At 37.6% G+C, this 20,229-nt stretch overlaps 1 protein-coding gene across 2 annotated transcripts in view; it reads right to left on the reverse strand.

The window, feature by feature from the left end:
• Positions 1–1,396: 1,396 nt before the first annotated feature.
• Positions 1,397–20,229, reverse strand: part of hdac11 (histone deacetylase 11) — an 80,391-nt gene continuing 61,558 nt past the window's right edge. For both annotated transcript variants that reach the window (XM_017692826.2, XM_017692827.2), the window contains 2 exons: positions 14,516–14,694; positions 1,397–6,615 (listed from right to left, as the gene is read on the reverse strand). In XM_017692826.2, the coding sequence (XP_017548315.1) occupies positions 6,376–6,615; positions 14,516–14,694 (419 nt within the window). In that variant the 3' untranslated portion in view covers positions 1,397–6,375. The remainder of the gene's footprint in view (positions 6,616–14,515; positions 14,695–20,229) is intronic.

The following is a 20,229-nucleotide window of genomic DNA, read 5'->3' on the forward strand; positions in this document are numbered from 1 at the left end:
AAGGTAGACTAAAAAATAATTCTTTAACTTCAGTATGAAAAGGATTTCCACAATTTTATGGCTTTCTTTTTTCAATTTTTTTGATCTAACATAATTTACTAAAATTGGCATTAATAAAACTGCCATATTAATTAATAATCTGCCATCATATTTCCAACTGTACCCATTACTAGCATTGATTTAACTTCTTTTGGTCCAAATTATCTTTCTAAAGTTTGTGTAAAAGTCAGTTTAGAACCACAATCAACAGTAAAGAACGTAGTAACGCCCTCTTACAACCAACAACAAGGCCAAGCATCTACAGTGGACCATCAAATCAAAGTGTTACCTTCATTAGTTTTCTCAACATGTACATGAAACAGTCTTATGTATTTTGAGCGCATCACACCCCTTTATGTCTGATGTCAGGAGCTTTGTGACTGAACTAGAAAACAGTTTGTCTATCTAGTTACTGTAGTCATAATCGATAAGGTTATAGCACAGTGAAGTGTACTAAATATGCTATGCTCAACAATTATGTCTGAAAATATGGTAAATACCCACTACAAACATTCAAATTATGATGTTAGACAAAACAAGTGGTTTCCAGGCTGTTAAAGACTATATTAACTAATGATACAATGCCTTTATGCACCAGATGAAACTGAGGTTGTGCCCCCTGAGAAAGTATCACTGGTATATATAGAGGACATGGGCAGCTATTTAATACTGAGATTAGGCCCTTGGATGTCCGAGACAGAGTCATTATATTGACAACATTCTGTCCATCTATATTTCTCTAAAAATCATTTGCACTGGTGCATCACACCAAAAGTGTTGAACAGTGTTCCACATTCACTCACCGCCAGTTTCTAAGTAACGCCAGTGTTTGCTGGATCCACTTTTTGAAGTTAACAGTGTACACTGGAAACCGACTTTTTAGTTTACTTTGCAAAGCTGTTGTATAAAAGCATTAGAGCATTCGAGGTCGTGTGCTATTGCGAATAACATCATGGCTGTGATTTGGCTGCAGGCAAGAGCTGAAGGTGGCACTCTCGTGTTCTACCGCCTGACTGCAAATTTCTCAACACACATCAAACTAGTTATACTCTCTATCTGCTGATGGGAGCATCTCAAGTTTCACTCCACAGCATTTCCATCTGCATCCTATCAATTAATCCTCATCAGTGGAATTGTATGATTCGTGCTTTTGCACTCGAATGCAAAACAAAGACGTGGTGTGAACAAATGATGATAAATAGTATAGCTGCGTGCTCTCATCATTAATCACATTCTTCAGCAGTGGAGAGGCTTTCAAACAATAAAGGTGGATGTGTTTGGAGGTAGCAAGCTAATAGAGAAAGAGCTAACATAAATCATTGCTAACTGCTAACACAAGCTCACACAATGTCAAGCGTAATCGTATAATTAGGTTTGATTTATTTGCCCCATTCTCACATAGAAGTGGTATAAATGTTAATGCCAGGTACAAAAGAAATCATGAATCCATAAATAAAATATCATGTTTGGCACTTTTGTTAATTGTTTACAAGGCGCCACAATGTGTAGTGCATGGAAACAGTACAGTAATGAAGTACATGAGTATTGAACTACATAAAACTTGCACACCCAAACATATTGGATTAAGCTCCCCTGAGAGGAGAATTAGTGCAGGAATCAGTTAAACATATCACCCACATCAATGAAGAAAAAAATAATACAAGTCCTTTGTAAGTCTTTAGAATTCACACAGAAAGAATAGATGAGGTTTATTTTAGGGAACACATATTGGAGGTTTAATGTCTTGTTCTTTGTTCAGAATCCAAATTTGACATTACTGTTTATTCACTTTGCATTAGGCTTTATGCACTGCTAGACGTATTAGTACATAATGGGAGGTCTGGGGCATCCTACGGGAGGTCCTAACTCTAAATCAGTTTTAATTCCATGGTTCAAGAATCCTAAACACTGTAGCCATTATCTCCACCGTTCCCTCCCATTACCTTCATGTGTTGATATTCATACTGCTTTATAAGTAGCATTCATAACAGGTTATACTGTCAGGGTCAGCTTTCATTATGCATATACAGTAAAGACCGCAAAAAAATGATCTCTCTGACAAGGCAAATCTTAAAGCTAGTCAGTATATCATATATGTATCATAATTGAGACTGTTGTAAGAATATTACAAAATGAGTTACCTTATTTCTAGACTTTTATACAATATACCTCACTTCACATATGAGCACATAGAGTGGCTCATAGTGCGCTCCTCGCAGAGTTTTTATATGTAAATGTTGAGAAAGGTAAACAGATGGTTTAAAAAAAAAAAACTAGTTAGGACTACTGTGTCTTATAACTAGTTGCATGCACCTTCCTCCAGGAATATATGATAAAACAGTCTCGGGCAGTATATTCATAACTATGCCAAGTAATAGCTTTGAAATAATGCCTCTAAAAGCATTGAGAGGTGGCTTTAAGACGCAATAAATGCTTCAGATGCTTCTGGTTCCTATCATCACCACAATTCTGACCCAGTCGGCTTCTCTAGAAGGGCGCATCATACATCAAACCACTCTACACATCTTTGTTTACATCTTAATGACTAAATTATCCAGAAATTTGGTGGATTTTCCCTTTAACTCATAATGCAGTTTATAGTGATTATCACCTAAAAGACCTCCAGTTACATACAAATGTGGGTCATAATGAAAAAATAAAACCATAATGTGTAGTACATAAACCATACAGATGTGTCAAATGTAGTGACTATATAAACAAGAACTTGTGACACCACCACCATGTGTTCCTTACATACCATTAGTATGTAAGGACGTATTCAACCAAATGTCAGAAATTTTGACAGGACAGTCATTTGTAATTTTTTTAAGAGCTGATAATAGTTGAGTGCTTTACTTTTTGTGATTAGAACTGAATTTTAGGTCAAGTGAAAATAAACACTGCATAAACAGAAAGGACTTCATCGTACAACTCTGTTGTAAGACCTTATTAATAAAGAAAGATGACATTAATGATCATTCTTACACACTGCTAATGATCCTATTATTGACCTGTCTATCCAAATGATACCTGAAAGGTCACATATAAAGTACTGAATCTAGCACCTCCACTCCCTCCTCATCTAAGTGCTAACTAATCAGTCTTTGCTATCTCACTGCAGAAATCCATTATAAATCTATCAGGCTGAAGGCTCGCCTAAAGGCTTTGCATCTTTCATCTTGGCCTAGTACACATCCCTTTGAGTGCACAGTCTTATCACACTCATTAAGAGCTATTACCAAGCTCCCTCCAGCAACAGAGCATTAAAACGAAAAGACAGGAGACACAAAAGGACCTCTATAAAAAAAAAAAAAAAAATTAACCGCTCTGAAACTTGTACATCTAAGAAAGAGGAAACGTCTTACCCACTCAAGTGCTTTTGGTCTTGTTAAACTCTTAAGTTTTGTGATCATGTTATGTTGTTGGCTTCCCTCAGGCTAGCGGCAGTTTGTGAGCGGTAAACTCGGATGAACTCTTCCTGGCTGTAAACAGCTGCATCTGGTCAGGAGAGGCCACAAGCAGCTTTAAGAGGATAAAAGCATGACCTGTGAGGAATGTGCACCTGTAATTCATATTCCCTCACTGCTAGATGTCCCAGCACAGATAGTGGGTTGAGGTGAATGAGGAGTTAGGACTTGCTTAAGGCTTGCTGGGGGAGGTGTGGAGGAGGGTGGGTGCTTAGAGCTCTAACGGCCTACACTCCAAATCATAAATCGGGCAGTCGGATTTCTGTAGGACAGCAAAGAATGTTAATGAATCTCCAGCTTAAAAGCTACTTAACCACAGTTTATTTACAGTGTACTGTATTAGAGGCCTAATATCTTAAATTTTACATGGGGTTTTATGTTCAAAAAGAGTTGGAATTGATTTTTACATGACCATTTTCCAACCTCCCTTTTTCCCTTAGAATGTTTTTATTACTGTGCTTTTAAGACTGATGGATGTAAATGAGCTGTTCTGATTGGTTGCCCTGTATAGCACCTCATTCAAAAAGCAGTGTGTGTTGAAACAATCCTTATAACTTCAGGCTGAATGGGCAGAGCTAAAGTGCTATAAACTAAGTACATGGGTACGCAGTCATATGCAAAAGTTTTAGTGCCTAATGTACATGTACTCTAATTCACCAAAAAATCATCCTTATATAATTCACATGCCAACCAGGCTATTTTTGGATGGGCCTAGCAGTCTAATTGGATGGGCACGGCTCCCTGAGGTCCACCCACGTCGACGGTCCTGAAATGGTCCTCATTAAAGGAGGACACCTTTTAAATGAAGGCTTAGAAAAAAAAGGCAAATGTCTGAGAAGTCAGCCATGCACTTCAGTTGAACAGCACGTTCAAGCTGTATCATATCCTTATCTGCTTCATCACACCGCTGTGGGAGCGTAATATTGAGACTTTTGAAGACCAAAAGACTTTGGGTTCACCGGTCAGGTCATTACTGTGCATTTCAACTAATTAAGTGCAATTCATTTCCCTTTTTGAGGGTTACACTGGGTCAGACCCACAAAGCCAAACCAATAAAGTGCTTATTAATTCACTGATAAGAATCTGACTGCTGACTTGAACCAATGGTGGGGAAGAGAGCAATTCACTCCTGATATTTTTACCTGGTCATGAAAAGCTTTTTGACTTGCTCCCTTTAATTCCTCCAATATCATGTCTAGATGGATGACGTCTTGAAGTACATTACACTGTCATATTGCCCTATCTAAATTTAAAGACTACCACTCACATTCACAGTCCTTGTCTTAACATACAGTGTTGCCAATTACTACCTACCTCCCTAAAAAGAAATTGCACACAGTTCGCAAATTTTCTGCAGAATTCAAATCATTAAGGTGTATAAAGAGTCAGAGTGGTGTATATGCCATTCTAGAGAAAATTGCCAAGTCAGAAATGTACATGGAACAAAATGTCTGCAATGTTTAATATCTCAAGCTACAGAAAGTTATTACACAAAATGGTTGTGGGAGCACTGCCTGATGCCTGACACTAAATCTTTGAGATTAAATCTTTAGATTTACCTCTAATTTACTATTATCAGTTTTACATATAGGTTCACTGGGGTTTAGTATTGTAAGTAAAATGGCTATACTGGTGCTGTAGACATCATGACCCCTGTTTCGTATCACCATTGTTCCAAAGAAATCTGAGTTGGAAAGTTTCTCTAAAATGAACCACTTCACATCAAACCACTCTGAATGATTCTGCATCTTTACAACTTAATTGCGTAAATGTTTTGGAAAACTGTGAGAATTCCCCTTTAAATGGTCACTACAAATGCTTCTAGAAAACATCAGGACATAATTTAAGGTAACATTAACACTATGGTAACACTAAGTAAAATCTAACAATTGCTAACAATTGTAAGGAATTCAGTACAGTTTTGCTTTAGGCTTATGTAATTTTTATGAAGAGATACACTTTAGACGAAGAAAATGACATTAATCTATCAGTAAATTAGTGGCGTAACCATAGAGGTACTTAGTACCACCTATTTTGGAAATGTAGAGCAGCAAATTTATAATTTCTCAATGGACCAAAAAATTTAATTTTCCCATCAAATTATGGCAGGTTTTGTCCTTATTGGTTAAGATCGAATTCCCAATGATATAATGTGCAAATAAGCATTGCATAAAGTACCAAAGTAAAGAAAAAAACAATTAAAAATGATTTGATCCATAGTTAAAGTACTATACAGTAATGCACCATAGGCTGAAGCGGTTTCAGAGTTTAGACCAGTCATCTTCGTCTAACTGTCACGCATCTAACATCTCACATCTTCCTCAACTAACTCAGGCCTAAATGCTTCTGTTACTGAACAAAAATGACTACTACTATTAACTCATTAAACTCCAGGAAACAATTCCTCAATCTTAGAACTACATAGCTTACCATTTCAGTTTCAAAGTACCACTACCAAAAAATATTTAATAGTAGTGAGTATAATGAGCTTAATAGCCATAGTCTGGCAAAAAAAATCTAATTTATACAGTTTATATAATTACCTTATATGTAGTTGAACAGCCAAGACATGTTTGGTGTCTGTAGCTTACTTCTTTAGTTTGGCATTGGAGCTATACTGCTAAGTAGCTAACAATGAATAGCCCACCAGTTAGCACCGTACATGCCTATGTCACTATACTCTTGCTTTTGACCACAAAGAGCTGTTAAGTGCTCTCAAATAGACTTGTTAAAGAAGCTTCACTTACCAAACATTATGCAAATATATATTTGATTTGTTTTGCCTATTGCTTTTAGATTAACAACTGTATAATAAACCTGGAGATTAATGCGTTAAACAAATTAACCAATCAAAGCTCATCAGGAAGTGTCAGATGACATTGAGGGTGGACCCTGATGAAACAGACTTGCTCATCATGACTGGCACCATGGAAGGCCCCGCCCCATCCAGCACCTCTCCACCAATCAGACGCTGCCTGTGCAGGTTTAGGATGGAGTCAGCAATGATGCGAGCCGTTTTCTTCTGGTAGCCCCCTGACGTCACCATCAGAATGGGGATCCCTCTCCTCCGCGCTGCCCTGAAGACGATTTCATCTCTCTTCACAATGCCCTGAGAGAGGGAAAGAACAGATTTAAATCACTAGAAATTGAGAACATTTTGTTTCTTTGTTTGTTTCAATAAGCAACAAGTAAGCCAGGCTAAATGTGCTAACACCAGCCTTGGCAACTTGCCATTATCACTGAATATCTTGAATGCATGTTATAATTATATATCAATTATTTCTCATTTATAATTCATTAAAACCAGTTGTAGATTTTTTGACACATCTCAATCTAAACTTACAATCCTACATTTTTGCTTGTAAGCAGATCTGAATATGCTACAAAATCATTGTTCTGTGCACAGTCTTATGTCACAGAAAAAAAATATTTTACGATGTGTTTTTGTCACTTTTAAGTATAACTCCAACCTTGTGATATAGAATATGCAACCCCCTTTTCCAAAACTGGATGCTGTGCAAAACGAAAATAAAAACAGAATGCAATTATGTTCAAATCAATAACACCTTATATTTCATTACAAATGGTATAAACACTACATATAAAATGTTGAAAATGGTAAATTTTATATATAAACTATCTGCCCACTTTGAATTTAATGGCAGCAACACGTTCCAGTAAAGTTAGGATGGGGCAAAAAAAGACAGTTGTGCAATGCTAAAAACAAAAACAGTAGAAAATCTCACAACTAATTAGGTTAAATAGCAACAGGTCAGAAACATGATTGGCTATAAAATGTGCATTGGCTTTCAGAAGTTAAGATGGGGAGGGGTTCACCACTCTGAAAAACTGCACAGGCAAATAGTGCAACAATTCAAGAATAATAAAATAACAAAAAATTTAATAGCAGGAATGCCGCCATGTTCCCTGGGCTTGAGCTAATTTAAAATAGACTGAGATGAAGTGGAAAAATATCCTGTGGTCTAAGGACCCAAAATTTGAAATTCTTTTTGGAAATCATGGACACTGCATCACTGCGTGGACGCTTAAGACCATCAGGCTTGTTTTCAGCAAACAGTTCAAAAACAAACATCCATGATGGTATGGTGGTGCATTTGAGACATCTGTGAAGGGACCATAAACACTGAAAGATATATGCAGGTTTTGGAGCGACATATGCTGCCATCCAGATGATGTCTTTTTAGGGAAGGCATTGCTAATTTCAGCAAGAGAATGTCAAACCACATTCTGCATGGCTTCACAGTAAAAGTGTCTAGGGACTAAACTGGCCTGCCTGCAATCCAGATCTATCATCCATTCAAAACATTTGACATGTTATGAAATTAAAAATATGACTAAGGAGACCTTGAACCGTTAAGAAGCTGAAATCCTGTATCAAGCAAGAACATTTCACTTTCTAAACTACAGCAATTCCTCAGTTCTCAAACGCTCACAGAGAGTTGTTAAAATAAGAGGTGATGAAACACAGTGGTGAACATGTCCCCATCCCAACTTTTTTGCTGGTATCAAATTCAAAATGGGCATATATTTTTCAAAAAACAATAACATTTCTCAGCTTCAGCATTTGATATGATGCCTATTTACTTCTTTTTTTTACTATTTTAGAAAAATAGGGTTTAAATGATTCACACAGCTTTGCATTTTGTTTTCATTTACATTTTCCACAGCATCCCAACTCTTTTGGAAACGGGGTTGTAAATTAAATGTATTGTTTTCAAACATACTCCTCTGCGCACTTAAGCATCTGTACTACTGTGCATTACAGTTGTTATGAAATCAAACATTTCAAGGGCAAACCATCTCAATTGCCACCATTTTCGAGGTTGCCTTTGTGTTTGTCTTTGCTGATGGTCAGTTTGAGAGGATGAGGCTGATTGTCCTCTTTTTCATTCACCTGTGAATAAATGAGCTATTCATTATTCCAAACAACTACAAACAACTACTTTAACAAAATACCTACATTTACAGTGTGGTTTGAAATTAAATTTAAAATTCACATACATTTTATCAACAGCCAGTTTTGGGTATTTCCACCCCTCAAACAGGAGTTTTTTTGTTCTATAATCTCTTTCTGCCTTACAGCCACAGCAAACAGCCATGATTGATTCATCTTCATCTGTGCAGTTTAGCATGTTTTCACTGGGATCTAAAGATTTGATTTACATACTGTGGGCTGTCTGCAACAATGTCTCATTATGTCAAATGGGATTTTTATCAAACATTCTGTAAAGCAAGAGTAGCTATGCAGTGGGCGGAGCACAGATTGGGCAATTCCAATTTGCTTTTTAAATATAACCGTTAGAACTGACCTGTCCTCACTGTTCTTTCAGTGTGATTAGATCAGACATGTTCCCCTCTATGCCATTTGCTTTTGTTTTGGTTGATGCATATAAGCTTGGTGGGTGCTTTTATTCAATCATACCTTATGGTCTTTTATTGTGTACTGTGTACAATATTGAGCAAAAGCACCCCAAGTCCCCTATAGATAATCCACAGATGTTCAGATTGTTAACAAACTATCTGTTAGAACTCATTTGATTCTAAACAGTGGTAGGATGATGGTTAGGATCAGGACGAGGGTTAGGGCTAGGACCAGGGTGAGGGTGGGTTTAAATTTTGGGTTGAGGTTAAGGTTGTGGTTAGGATTAGAGCCAGGTTTAGAGTTAAATAAAATAATGGTCAGTTTAGTAGATATTCAGTTGTACCTTGAAAGTAAATTAAATGTCTACAAAGCAACAAGTGTAGAGGACTATTCAAATAAAGTCGTACTGAAAATTACACAGAAGCCTTGACGGGCCTCAAATATAGTACAGTCCATGGTTCTGAGAACACCAGCAGCTTCTTTCTAGCTGTTTTATGAAAACATTATTATTGGTCTCCTTTTCTCAGTAACATCTTCTACACCTCAGATCTGCAGCAAGAGTGGATTCGATTTTCTTCTCTCTTTCAAAGATGAAAGCTTTGAATACTGTCTCAATCATTTTTTTCATTTATTTTTTATTTATTATGTAAATGCATTATCTTATACAGTGCCCTCCACAAATATTACCACCCCTAATACATATAAGCAAAAAAAGCTGTAAAAGCATTTTTTATTACTCATCTTTTAAACCTTTTTATTCCAAATATTAACAGAAACCCACCTTTATATGATTTTTTTTCTCAAGTTTATGTGCCACAAGTGTTTACATCCCTAGAAATTATAATGTGTGAAATGTAACTGAACTAATTTCCTTTCAAATTTTATGTTTTAAAGTCCACCTGAGTGCCTAGGAACACTGACATGATCAGCCATGACCTCCTGTTTAAATGGGATTTAGATATGAGGTGACACACAGGCCAAATTCCCTCAGACATCCATCACTAGAATCTTCTATATAGTTCTATATAGTACTGAAAAATGGTTCTTTGACTTGTAACAATAGTGCAACCCTTTTTTGTGTTATACAGAACCATTTTTACTAAAGAACACTTGAAAAAACATCTTTTTAAAGAGTGTTTTCATGTTCAAATGAAAAGGCTAAAAGAAAACCATTGAAAGTGCTCATTCCACTATTATGGGTTTACAGCAACCCGTATGTTGTTAAGAATGTTAAGAATCTGCCAGGAACATGATGTATGTCTGTACTGACCCCACACAAAGTGAGGAGGATGCTTCAAGTGGCCAAAGAAACTCCAAGGATCACAGCTGGAAAACTGCAGGTCTTGGGGTCAGAACACTTTCCAAACAAAAATCAGATGCCACCCACATAACTACGTTGTTTGGGGTGTTCGCCAGAAGAAAGCTTCTGCTGTCAAGGACCAACACACTCCTACAATTTTGCTCCTACAGTTTGGCGGACATCACTTGAACTTTCATTGGAGCCCTGTTCTATAGTCAGAAGGGATTAAAATAGAGGATTTTGGCAACAAGCACCAGAGATGAGTTTGGCATAGACACAAAGATAGCCATGGAGAAAAGTACCTCATCTCCACTGTGAAGTATGGAGGTGGATCTGTAATGTTGTTGGCCTGTTTTTCTTCCAAATACCCTGGACAGCTTATTTGAATACATGGTACAGCGGATATTAAAAAAATGAACTGCCTCAGCCATTAAGCTGACCACAGAATCAAGGTTTTTCCATGACCACCCCAATCTCATGACCTGAACCCCATAGAAAACCAGTGGAATGAGCTGAAGAGGCAATTCCAAGGAATATAAAGAAGGATCTGGATGATCTGGAGAGGTTCTGTTTGGAGGAATGGTCTCAGATCCTTTGCCATGTATCCTCCAGTCACATTAAGCATTGCAGGAGAAGACTCAGAGTTGTACCTCTGCAAATGGAGTCTGCACATAGTATTAAATGAAGGGCTGCCTACAACTGTGGCACATGATTTGAGAAAAATATTTCATGATTTCAAGAAGAATATTTTTTCTATGATCATTGTACTTCAATTAAAGGTTATATTTGTTAATAGTTTATGAATGAAAGGCCAAAGGATAAGCAATAAAGAATGTCTTTTTACAGCCCATTTTCTCCATGTTTACCTTGGGTGTCAATATTTGTGGAGGGCACTGTATCTAATCCCCTCAGAAATATCTCCTGAAAAAATCAACAACTTGTACATAATTGCCTTTTTAACTTGAATGAAATAAATAAAGGATGGTCTTTGACTTATGCACAGTACTATGTATATTCACAGAGTCTGGTCTTAGTCCTGCATGTTTACTGCATAACAAACTGTTTATTCATTATTATTATTTCAGGTTACTTGAATCTGGACTGTTTCTTTCCAGGATCATGTTTCCTAGGCACAGTTGTGAGAGTTTACACCTCAGCTAAAGAGTTTGCTTTACAGATTTATTCCACAATCTAGTTTCCTCTTGAGTTTTCACCTGAGTTTTCCACCTGCCAGCTAGGAAACTGTGTGTGTATGTTTGTTTGTGGTGTTATTTTGTTATTGTGTCCTTGGGTGTGAGGAAGGTGCAATATAAATTAAACAGGTGAAGCTGCCAAACTGCCACTAACGCAACATAATTTGACAGCATGACACACTTGAGGACACCAACTACCAACTCTGTTACGTGAAATAACACATGAGGCACATGTGGCATAGCATCGGGCGGAGTAATGGGAGAGGAGGACCATCCTACCCAGCCAGAGAGAACAAGGCCAGTTACACTGTTCTGGACTCCCAGCCACGGATGGCTGTGGCAACGCCAAGGGTCAAACTTGGGATCTCCCAATGAGGGCTAAAGCTTAGATAGTTGCAGCACTTGGGAGCCCCATGAGTATTCTTTATTACACAGGTATTTACTAATGACATCCATCATTGCAGAGGCTGTTGCTAAATACGCATCATGTCTAATGTGGAAAAAAATTTAATCAAATAAAATGGGTCTCAAGAAACATACATGTGGTGAACATCTGATTCCACGTGACTGTTCAGAATTCATAGAAACTATCAAGATTTGGTTAGCCTAAATCGGATTTAGGCTAACCAAACACAACATTGGGCATTCAGTTCAAGATTCCTCGTCTTCAAGCTGACTGAAAAGTCTCTTCTGAAAAGTTTGTTGTATTATCTGTCATTGAAGCTGTTATTATAACAAGCAATATATTCTGAGGAATATATTTATAGATAATTTATAGATGTTTAATTGAATTATTTGACTTTGCTTGTTTTGTACATTGTAATATACTTGAAAAAGTACTATAATGACATAAAATATTGTCAGATATGAAATGAAAATAGTTACTAAACATGTAGTATATTTGACTGTTAGTGTTTGTGAAATATGCTTGGTATAGGGGAGCTTGTCCTCATGTACAAATCCATACCACAACAAACTCCACTCAATATCATGCTGTTGTAAACTAACATTACTCCCTCAGGCTCCCTAAAAATCCTCCAAATAAAGTCGTCCATATCTCTGGGCCCTGCATTCTGCATGACCTAGCTTAATAATTGATTCATAAGATTATTGAAAGGGCTACAGTAGCCGACCAGGCAAGAGCCAAAGATCCAGGATTAGAACTAGTCAGACAGATTTTTGACAGCAAAAATTCATAAGTGAACATTACATTCATTTCAATGGAAATTCTCATAAGCGTTTCATGTCATAGAATTCCAGTCATGGAATTTCATGTGTAAACCTTCATTTCAAATTCAGCTTCAGCAGAATTACATTGCTGACCAATAGAACAATTGATTGAGAGACAGCCTAATTCTAGGCTTGACCTTTTTATAATTATTCCCAACCCAACTATAAGTGAAAACATAAAAGAAGGGTGCATGGTGCTGTCAGTCCAAAGGCTGGTTTAAATGGTCTAGCTCAGAAGGATCATACCTTCCAGGTCACAGCTCTGCAGAAATTAGCATTTTCCCTCTTCTAACACTCATGAAGATCTTGCTCATTACAAATAACTTGATAAATTGGAACGCAGTTATAGATAAATATGGTACCACAGATTTCTTTTGCAGTTGCATATTATGTATACTTTGGACAGATTCCATATATGCTGGATGGGATGACAAAGCCTTTAGGCAAAAGAAAAACTGCTCTGAAAACAAACAACACTAATTTCACTTTTCACTTCAGAGATGTACACATTGACAGTGCTGCTACAGAGCTTAAGCTCATGATGGAACTCCCTGTGCTGCATATCTCTGGCTACATGAAAAATTATAACTCTGTCACTGTAGCACTGCTTAAAAAGCCCATTGGATGTAATGTAAAGGCTTCAGTGAATTAAACACATAAAAATAACCGATAATGGTTTGGAGTACAGAATATTCATGCATACAAAAGGGAATAAAAAAATAAAATATACTCATCGATTTATCTGAGGTTATTGAGAATAACAGATAAAGTTGTCCCTACTATTAAGTTGTATCAAGCTGTTTTTATTAGACAGAAAGCTAAACTGTGCAGAGCCGTGGCTTGGAAGCAACTCAGTTTGGCACCCCTGGTGTAGCCTAACTATCTTTATACTTCTGTTTTTTCACTGTTTATAGTTGGTGAATTAGTTAATTAGCTAAACTGTTAAGTGCACCAAAATCCATCTGCAATCTACTGATCATGTCTAGTTCATAAGGAGAATAATAAGTCACTTTGAGTAAGTTTGTGGTAAATTTCTGCAACTTGAAAGAAAAATTAGTGATTGATTACCTGAACATTTAAAATGAAAATAACCCAAAGTGGCAAGGCAGCAGCTACAAAGCAGAACCCTACAGTGGCTCCATTCACACCTGGCATTAACATAAGCCTTGGGTGACCAGTCACAAATGGACATTACTAAGTAGAAGTAATGTGTCTCAGGATGTGTAGTGTGAATGCTAAAGCATATTGATTCCTCCCCAACACCAACAAAGAACCTCCTAATCAACTGCATCGTCACAGCAGTTCAAATATCTGCTTTACTTGTGAACTTTGTAACACTGAACCTCTGAAACTGAGGAGACTGAGGAAAACCCAGTTGGGAAACTATATTATTTATTGATTTATACTCACCTTTGAGGTTTTACTGTTTGTTTTAGATGAGATAGCCAGCTTGCTAACTATGTTAGCTCTATGGCTAACCACATCTGCAAGTCCTCACTGCCATCAACCACACCAGTTCTCTACACTCTACAGATCAGTGTGCAGCACTGTGCTGTGGCACGTATACAGTCATGCAACATAATTATGTGAAATTTGGTGTTTTTACAGCTTATGGTAAGTGAATATCCAGCTTGCTAATTGTACACCTCACCTCATTGCCAACAACCATGCCAATTACCTACACTCATCAGGCAACTCAATTATCAGGCAACTCAATGCGCAGTACTATTTTCCTACAAGTATGTAGTTATCTGGTGTTATTATAGTCAGTTTTGTGTTGTTACTGTTTATGGTTAAGTTAGTTGCACAAACAGGGATTTCTCTTTTTTCTGTCACCAATTTTAAACCAATACAAACTGTGAAAGTCTAACGTCACTGTGGCCTGAGAGACCAGGAGCCGTACCTGTGGGGAAATGGCCAGGCCTCCGAGCGGATCTCCATCTAGCACGTCTGTGCCTGCGTTGTAGACGATTATGTCAGGTCTGATCTCGTTCAGCGCTCCCTCACAATGCAGCTCCACCTTCTGCAGATACTCTGTATCCTCTGTACCCCAGTCCAGCTCCACTTTCCTCTTAATGGCCCCTAGAAAGACCCAAGACAGGTAACAGGTTTGAAACCACATAAGCAAGTCTATTTGAAATTATTTAAAAATTTGAACAGAATTAACACAAGTGAGTAAAGAAAACTAAAGAAGGAAATGTCGGACACTAGATCCATATAGTCCTCCAAAAATGTTGGCACCCCTGGTAAACATGATCAAAACAAGCTGTAAAAAACATTCATTATCCTGTTCATCCTTCATTCAAATTATACAAAATCTACCCTTTTTGATGTACAATGACAAAGAAAAAAACAATCTTATCATTACATTTTTTCAAACTATGTGTGCCAGAATTCATTTAATATTTTGTGCAGCTTCCTTTTAGAAAGACAACAGTCTTGAGTCTTGTCCTATAACACTTAATGAGACTGGATAGCACCTGGATCTGAGACCATTCCTACATACAGAATCTCTCCAGATCCCTCAGATTCCAAGGTCTGCACTTATGAAGTCTCTTCTTCAGCTCATCTCTCAGGCTTATCATGGGGTTTACTCATGGGACTGTGATGACCATGTCAAGTCAGGGAACCATTTTTGTGTTAGATCATTGTCCAGCTGGAAGATCTGACAACAGCCCAGTTTGAGCTTCCTGACTGAGGCAGTGAGTGAACAGGTTGTTCACAGGCTTCGGAAGAAAAACAGCCCAAAACCTTCACAGATCCACCACAATACTTTACATTGGGGTATTGAGGTACGTTTCAAGGACCATCAAATTCAAACTCCTTCAGTTAGCCAGATGTTACTGCAACTTTTAGTGTTCTGCAGTGACTTTCTTCTGGCAGCCCTCCCAAACAAATGGTTAACAAAATATGGTTATGGAAGTGGCATCTGATTGTAGTCTGGGACAGGTTCTGACCCCAAGACCTAACTAACGTCTGCAATGCCCAAACTGAGATTCCTTGGCCACTTAAACCATCCTCCTAACTGACCATGGGATAAAAATAGACATATGTCCTCTTCCTGCCAGATTGTTTACATGTCCTTCTTCTTCTTCTTTCGGCTGCTCCCTTTAGGGGTCGCCACAGCGGATCATCTGCCTCCATCTTGCCCTATCCACTGCCTCCTCTACTTTCACACCAACCATCTCCATGTCCACCTTCACTACATCCATAAACCTTTTCTGAGGTCTACCTCTTCTCCTTCTACCCGGCAGCTCCATCTCCAACATTCTTTGCCCAATATATCCACTATTCCTCCTCAACACATGTCCAAACCATCTCAACCTGGCCTCTCTAGCTTTATCTCCAAACTGCTCCACCTTCACTGTCCCTCTGATCTGCTCATTTCTAATCTTGTCCAGCCTTGTCACTCCCAACGAAAATCTCAGCATCTTCATCTCCGCCACCTCCACCATTGTTTACATGTCCAATTGCTTTAAACATCTTAATTATTGCGTTAATAGTGAAACTATTGTCAACTGTTTAGCTATGTTTTTGTAGCCATTTCCAGATTTGTGTAGCTCAATAACCTTCTGCTGCACATCAGAGCCTTTGACTTGCCACTCAAATGTGTGTCACACCTATGTTACAAACTCTCCAATCGTAGCAGAAGATGAGGAGGTGACAGTGAGGAGTGGATTATTCAAACGGAATGAACTTGCCCTCAACAGGTTAGCCTCAGTGAGCTAATCAGCTAGCCATGCGAACTTTACAATAAACACATTTCTTAAGAAGTTTAAGCATAACATATGTACTGTGTGAGTAATTGCTTTGTCTGGCTATAAACTTACAGTAGAACAGTGGTGTACTGCTTTTCTTTTTGTTTTTGTTAACCATGTAGACTTTAGCATTCTAATAAGCCAGTTAGCAGAATAAAGCAATTTCCCTCTGGGAACAATAAAGTATTCTGATTCTGAAAGTGGGGAATAAAGTCGTGGATAACAGGTGAAGCAGTTTGTAATTTAAAGCCCAGTAATTTGAAAGTTATTGTTTGGAAATGTTAAGCATTTTAAAGTAGTCTATTGCTACAGCTCATAAACAGTGCTGCCCACTATGTCTTTGGGGTTTGAAAAGGTTAATGCATCAGGTCACAATGATTTCTGGACAAGGTTTGCTCCTAAAGTCGACAGAGGTGTTCGCTTGATCCCTCGCCCCTCGAAGGGCTCAACTAACACCTTTCACTTCAGCTAATAAAGTAATGGAACAGCCCTTAATATGGGTCTGAGGATTCCACGGAACCATTTAAGTGTTTCTAATTATTCCGATGAACTATTAAACATAAAATATGAATGGGAATATACTATATACTATAGAGTTTTCACTCAGAATTTCTAGGGGTGGCAACTACAGTGGCTCACAGAAATTTGCGAAAATGATTTATTTCATGACATTTTTTTTTTTTTAATTTAAGAATTTCAATCAAGGATAAGCAATAAAGAATGCTTTTTACATTCTGCTTTGCTCATGTTTAACAGAGACAAAATATTTGTGGAAGTAGATTTGTGTGCATTTGTGCTAAAGAGAAAACAGAACTGAAAAATGGCTGAATTGTGATTGTTAAATGATTTTTTTATGCGCAAATAAAAATATAGGAAAGCTAGTTCCATCCTTCCTGCTCCTTTTTTTTTGCAGTGTGCAAAACCTTTAAATTTCCCTCAAGCCTGATACAAAGGGAAGGAAAGTGTAAGGAACAATGCCTTGCTCTTTTAGACACTTTTAAGACCTAATTAGTCTCTTGTGCTTTTAACTGCAGATGAAGACATGAGAAAAAAAGCACAAGAGTGTCTGAAAAGCAAGGCACTTGTCTTTGAACACAGTGAAATGTCACTGAGGGAAAATGTCTCGGAGAGAAAGTAAAGAAAAACAAAGAAAACGGGGCCGAGCACACCTTATCTTGGGAAGCCAGGCTGTACCTTCAAATGAATATGTAGGATTGACATACAAATTCATATAATAGAGCTTTTGTTTAGGCACTAAAAAGTGGATAGGTTGAAAGGGAAAGCGCACCTTTTTCTCCGTTTTGACAGCCAACTCAGTTTGTCAGGGAGAATAACGAATAAACTACATCCAGCCCCAGAGTGGAAGTGCTGAAGTAGCAGTACAAGGCAATTTTACTGACAGCAAAGTACATACAGTACATACACACCCGTCGTAAAAGAATCTTTCTTTATTTTTACTATTTTCCATTTTAGAATAATAGTGGACATCACAACTGTGATGTACACACAGTGGCTGTGTCTAAAACTGACAGCAGTTGTCTCGATGCCTTGTGCCCTATGCTGTCTCATAAGTCTGTGCCTTAGAAGGCAGCACTGTCAACTGTGTCAGTGCTGGTGTTTTCTGCTATTTCTTTCAAACTGCATCAAAGTGAACACAAAGGATTATGGGATATGTAAGGCAGAGAAGGATAGATCTGCAGCTTTCAAAAAACGGCCGCGTTTTATACAAACATTCCATTCAGACTGGGTGCCTGCTGCCTCAGAATACTGCCTGAGTGGACAACGTTTATTACATCGCTGTCATATTAAAAATATCTTCCTTTTTAATGCAAGCTTCCCTTTCCATTATCTGCAGATTTTTGGTGACACTTCAGTATAGAGGGACACTATTATGCCCTTGTAATGTTCTTATTAAGCCTTATCAAATCCAGTAGCTGCTAATTAACCTGCTCATTAGAACTCTATTAAGCAATAACTCAGGTGAATTAAGTAGTTTCCAGTGTATTTTTATTTTCGTATTATACTTTGTTACATCTATTACACAACATTTCAGGTGTCCATTAATCCTTATCAAGCCAATAGTTGGTAATTAACTGGCTGCCAATTACTCTTTATAACTAGAACACAGCTTTTTGGTAGTAATCAACAATAACTAGGGTGAATAAAAGATTTCTCAGTGCTTAAAAGGGAATTCCACCAGATTTCTCCTGCATATTTATATTAAGATGTAAAAAAAGCCATTTAGAGTGGTTTAATGTAGAAATGCACCCTTCTTGAGAATCTTGCCCAGTTAATTGTTCACAGTGCTGGTTATAGGAACCAGACATCCAAGTGTTTAAAGCCTCTGAAAGCTACCTAATAGGAATTTATTACAATAAATGGTAACAAATGCAATGTGTGATAGTTTTGATATGGCGATATGGGGTTATTTTTAAAGTACATTCATTGGATAGTACACAAAAAGCCTGTATTTGTCTTGTATATATTGTCACCCCTGGTTCCTGGCTCCTATCACCACCACTTTAAGGGATTTTAAGTCCGTAAGCTTCTCTACAGTGTACCATCTCTCAGTAAACCACTCTGAATGACTTTGTTTGCATCTTGACAATTGAATTCCTCTTTGACTTTTACTTCTTAATTGTATCATAATATTTTGCCTATTAATTGATATGCACATTTCAATCAAACATGATCAAACAAGGGTTATACAAATACAAAAGGAAATTACACCAATTTGTCAAAAAGTCATCAGATCAAAATTCTGAAAATCAGAACTACTTTAAAATCAAATGCTTTTAATTAAAGGTTTGTGAGGCACTAAACTTTTCAGATGTCTGGTTCCTATCACCACTATAGTGAACAATTCTGACTCTGAAAGTTTCTCTAGAACAGAGCATTTCACATCAAACCACTATGAATGACCCATTTGACTATAGAGAAAATTTGAGAAAACAGTGGAATTCTGCTTTATCACATTCTCAGTAAATGTTAACTAGAAATAATTTTAAGTTTAATGTGGCTTTATTCAGAGGCCACTGGGGATTTATTATTAGGATTTAGATATGAATAAAAAAGCACATTATAGACCCAATGCTTAGGTAAGCATGTGCATAAATCGTGACATATAATATACAAATAAACATGCCCAGCAAAATGCTTAATTCATCTGTGTTAATCCTTAATAAAAATAGAGATGAACAGCCACCACTTAACAGCTACTGGATTGGTAAAGTTTAACAATGCATCAGATATGGGCATGTTAAAGAATGTTTTTTCCTTCATATAACATTATCGTTTCAGAGATACAAGGTTTTTCGTACAACAGAGATGTTCATATTTAATGTTTTATTTTAGTTTCGTCAGAGTTCATCCCCTTTGCCTCCATTCAACATTGCACAATCTTGCCACTCTCTCAAACGGCTGCAGAAGGTGTCACCTGGAAGTTAACTTGAAGTACTCCCACATACACAAAAAATTCTGAATTTGAGGGTATTTATATGGAGTTTGTCCTCCTTTGTTGCAGTAACAGCCTCTACTCATCTGGGATGGTTTTACACTAGATGTTGGAACATTGCTGTGCCTCAGTGGGGTCTGCTACTGATGTTGCAAGACTAGTTCTGGATCACAAATACCTCTTCAACTCATCCCAAAGGCATTTGATGGAGCGTCATCACTTCAGAGAATGCAGTTTTACTGATCCACAGCCCAATGCTGGGGAACTTTAAACCCCTCTAGGTTTAGCTTGGCATTGGGTGTGGTGACCTCAGGCTCATGTGAGGCTGCTTCATTCTATTGGCAATACTTTTTTATGTAGATTATACAAGCTGTGCTCATTCGAATGCTGGTGTCAGCTATGAGT

This window comes from Pygocentrus nattereri, chromosome 21, assembly GCF_015220715.1.
Source record: "Pygocentrus nattereri isolate fPygNat1 chromosome 21, fPygNat1.pri, whole genome shotgun sequence".
In the NCBI taxonomy this organism is placed as follows: domain Eukaryota; kingdom Metazoa; phylum Chordata; class Actinopteri; order Characiformes; family Serrasalmidae; genus Pygocentrus; species Pygocentrus nattereri.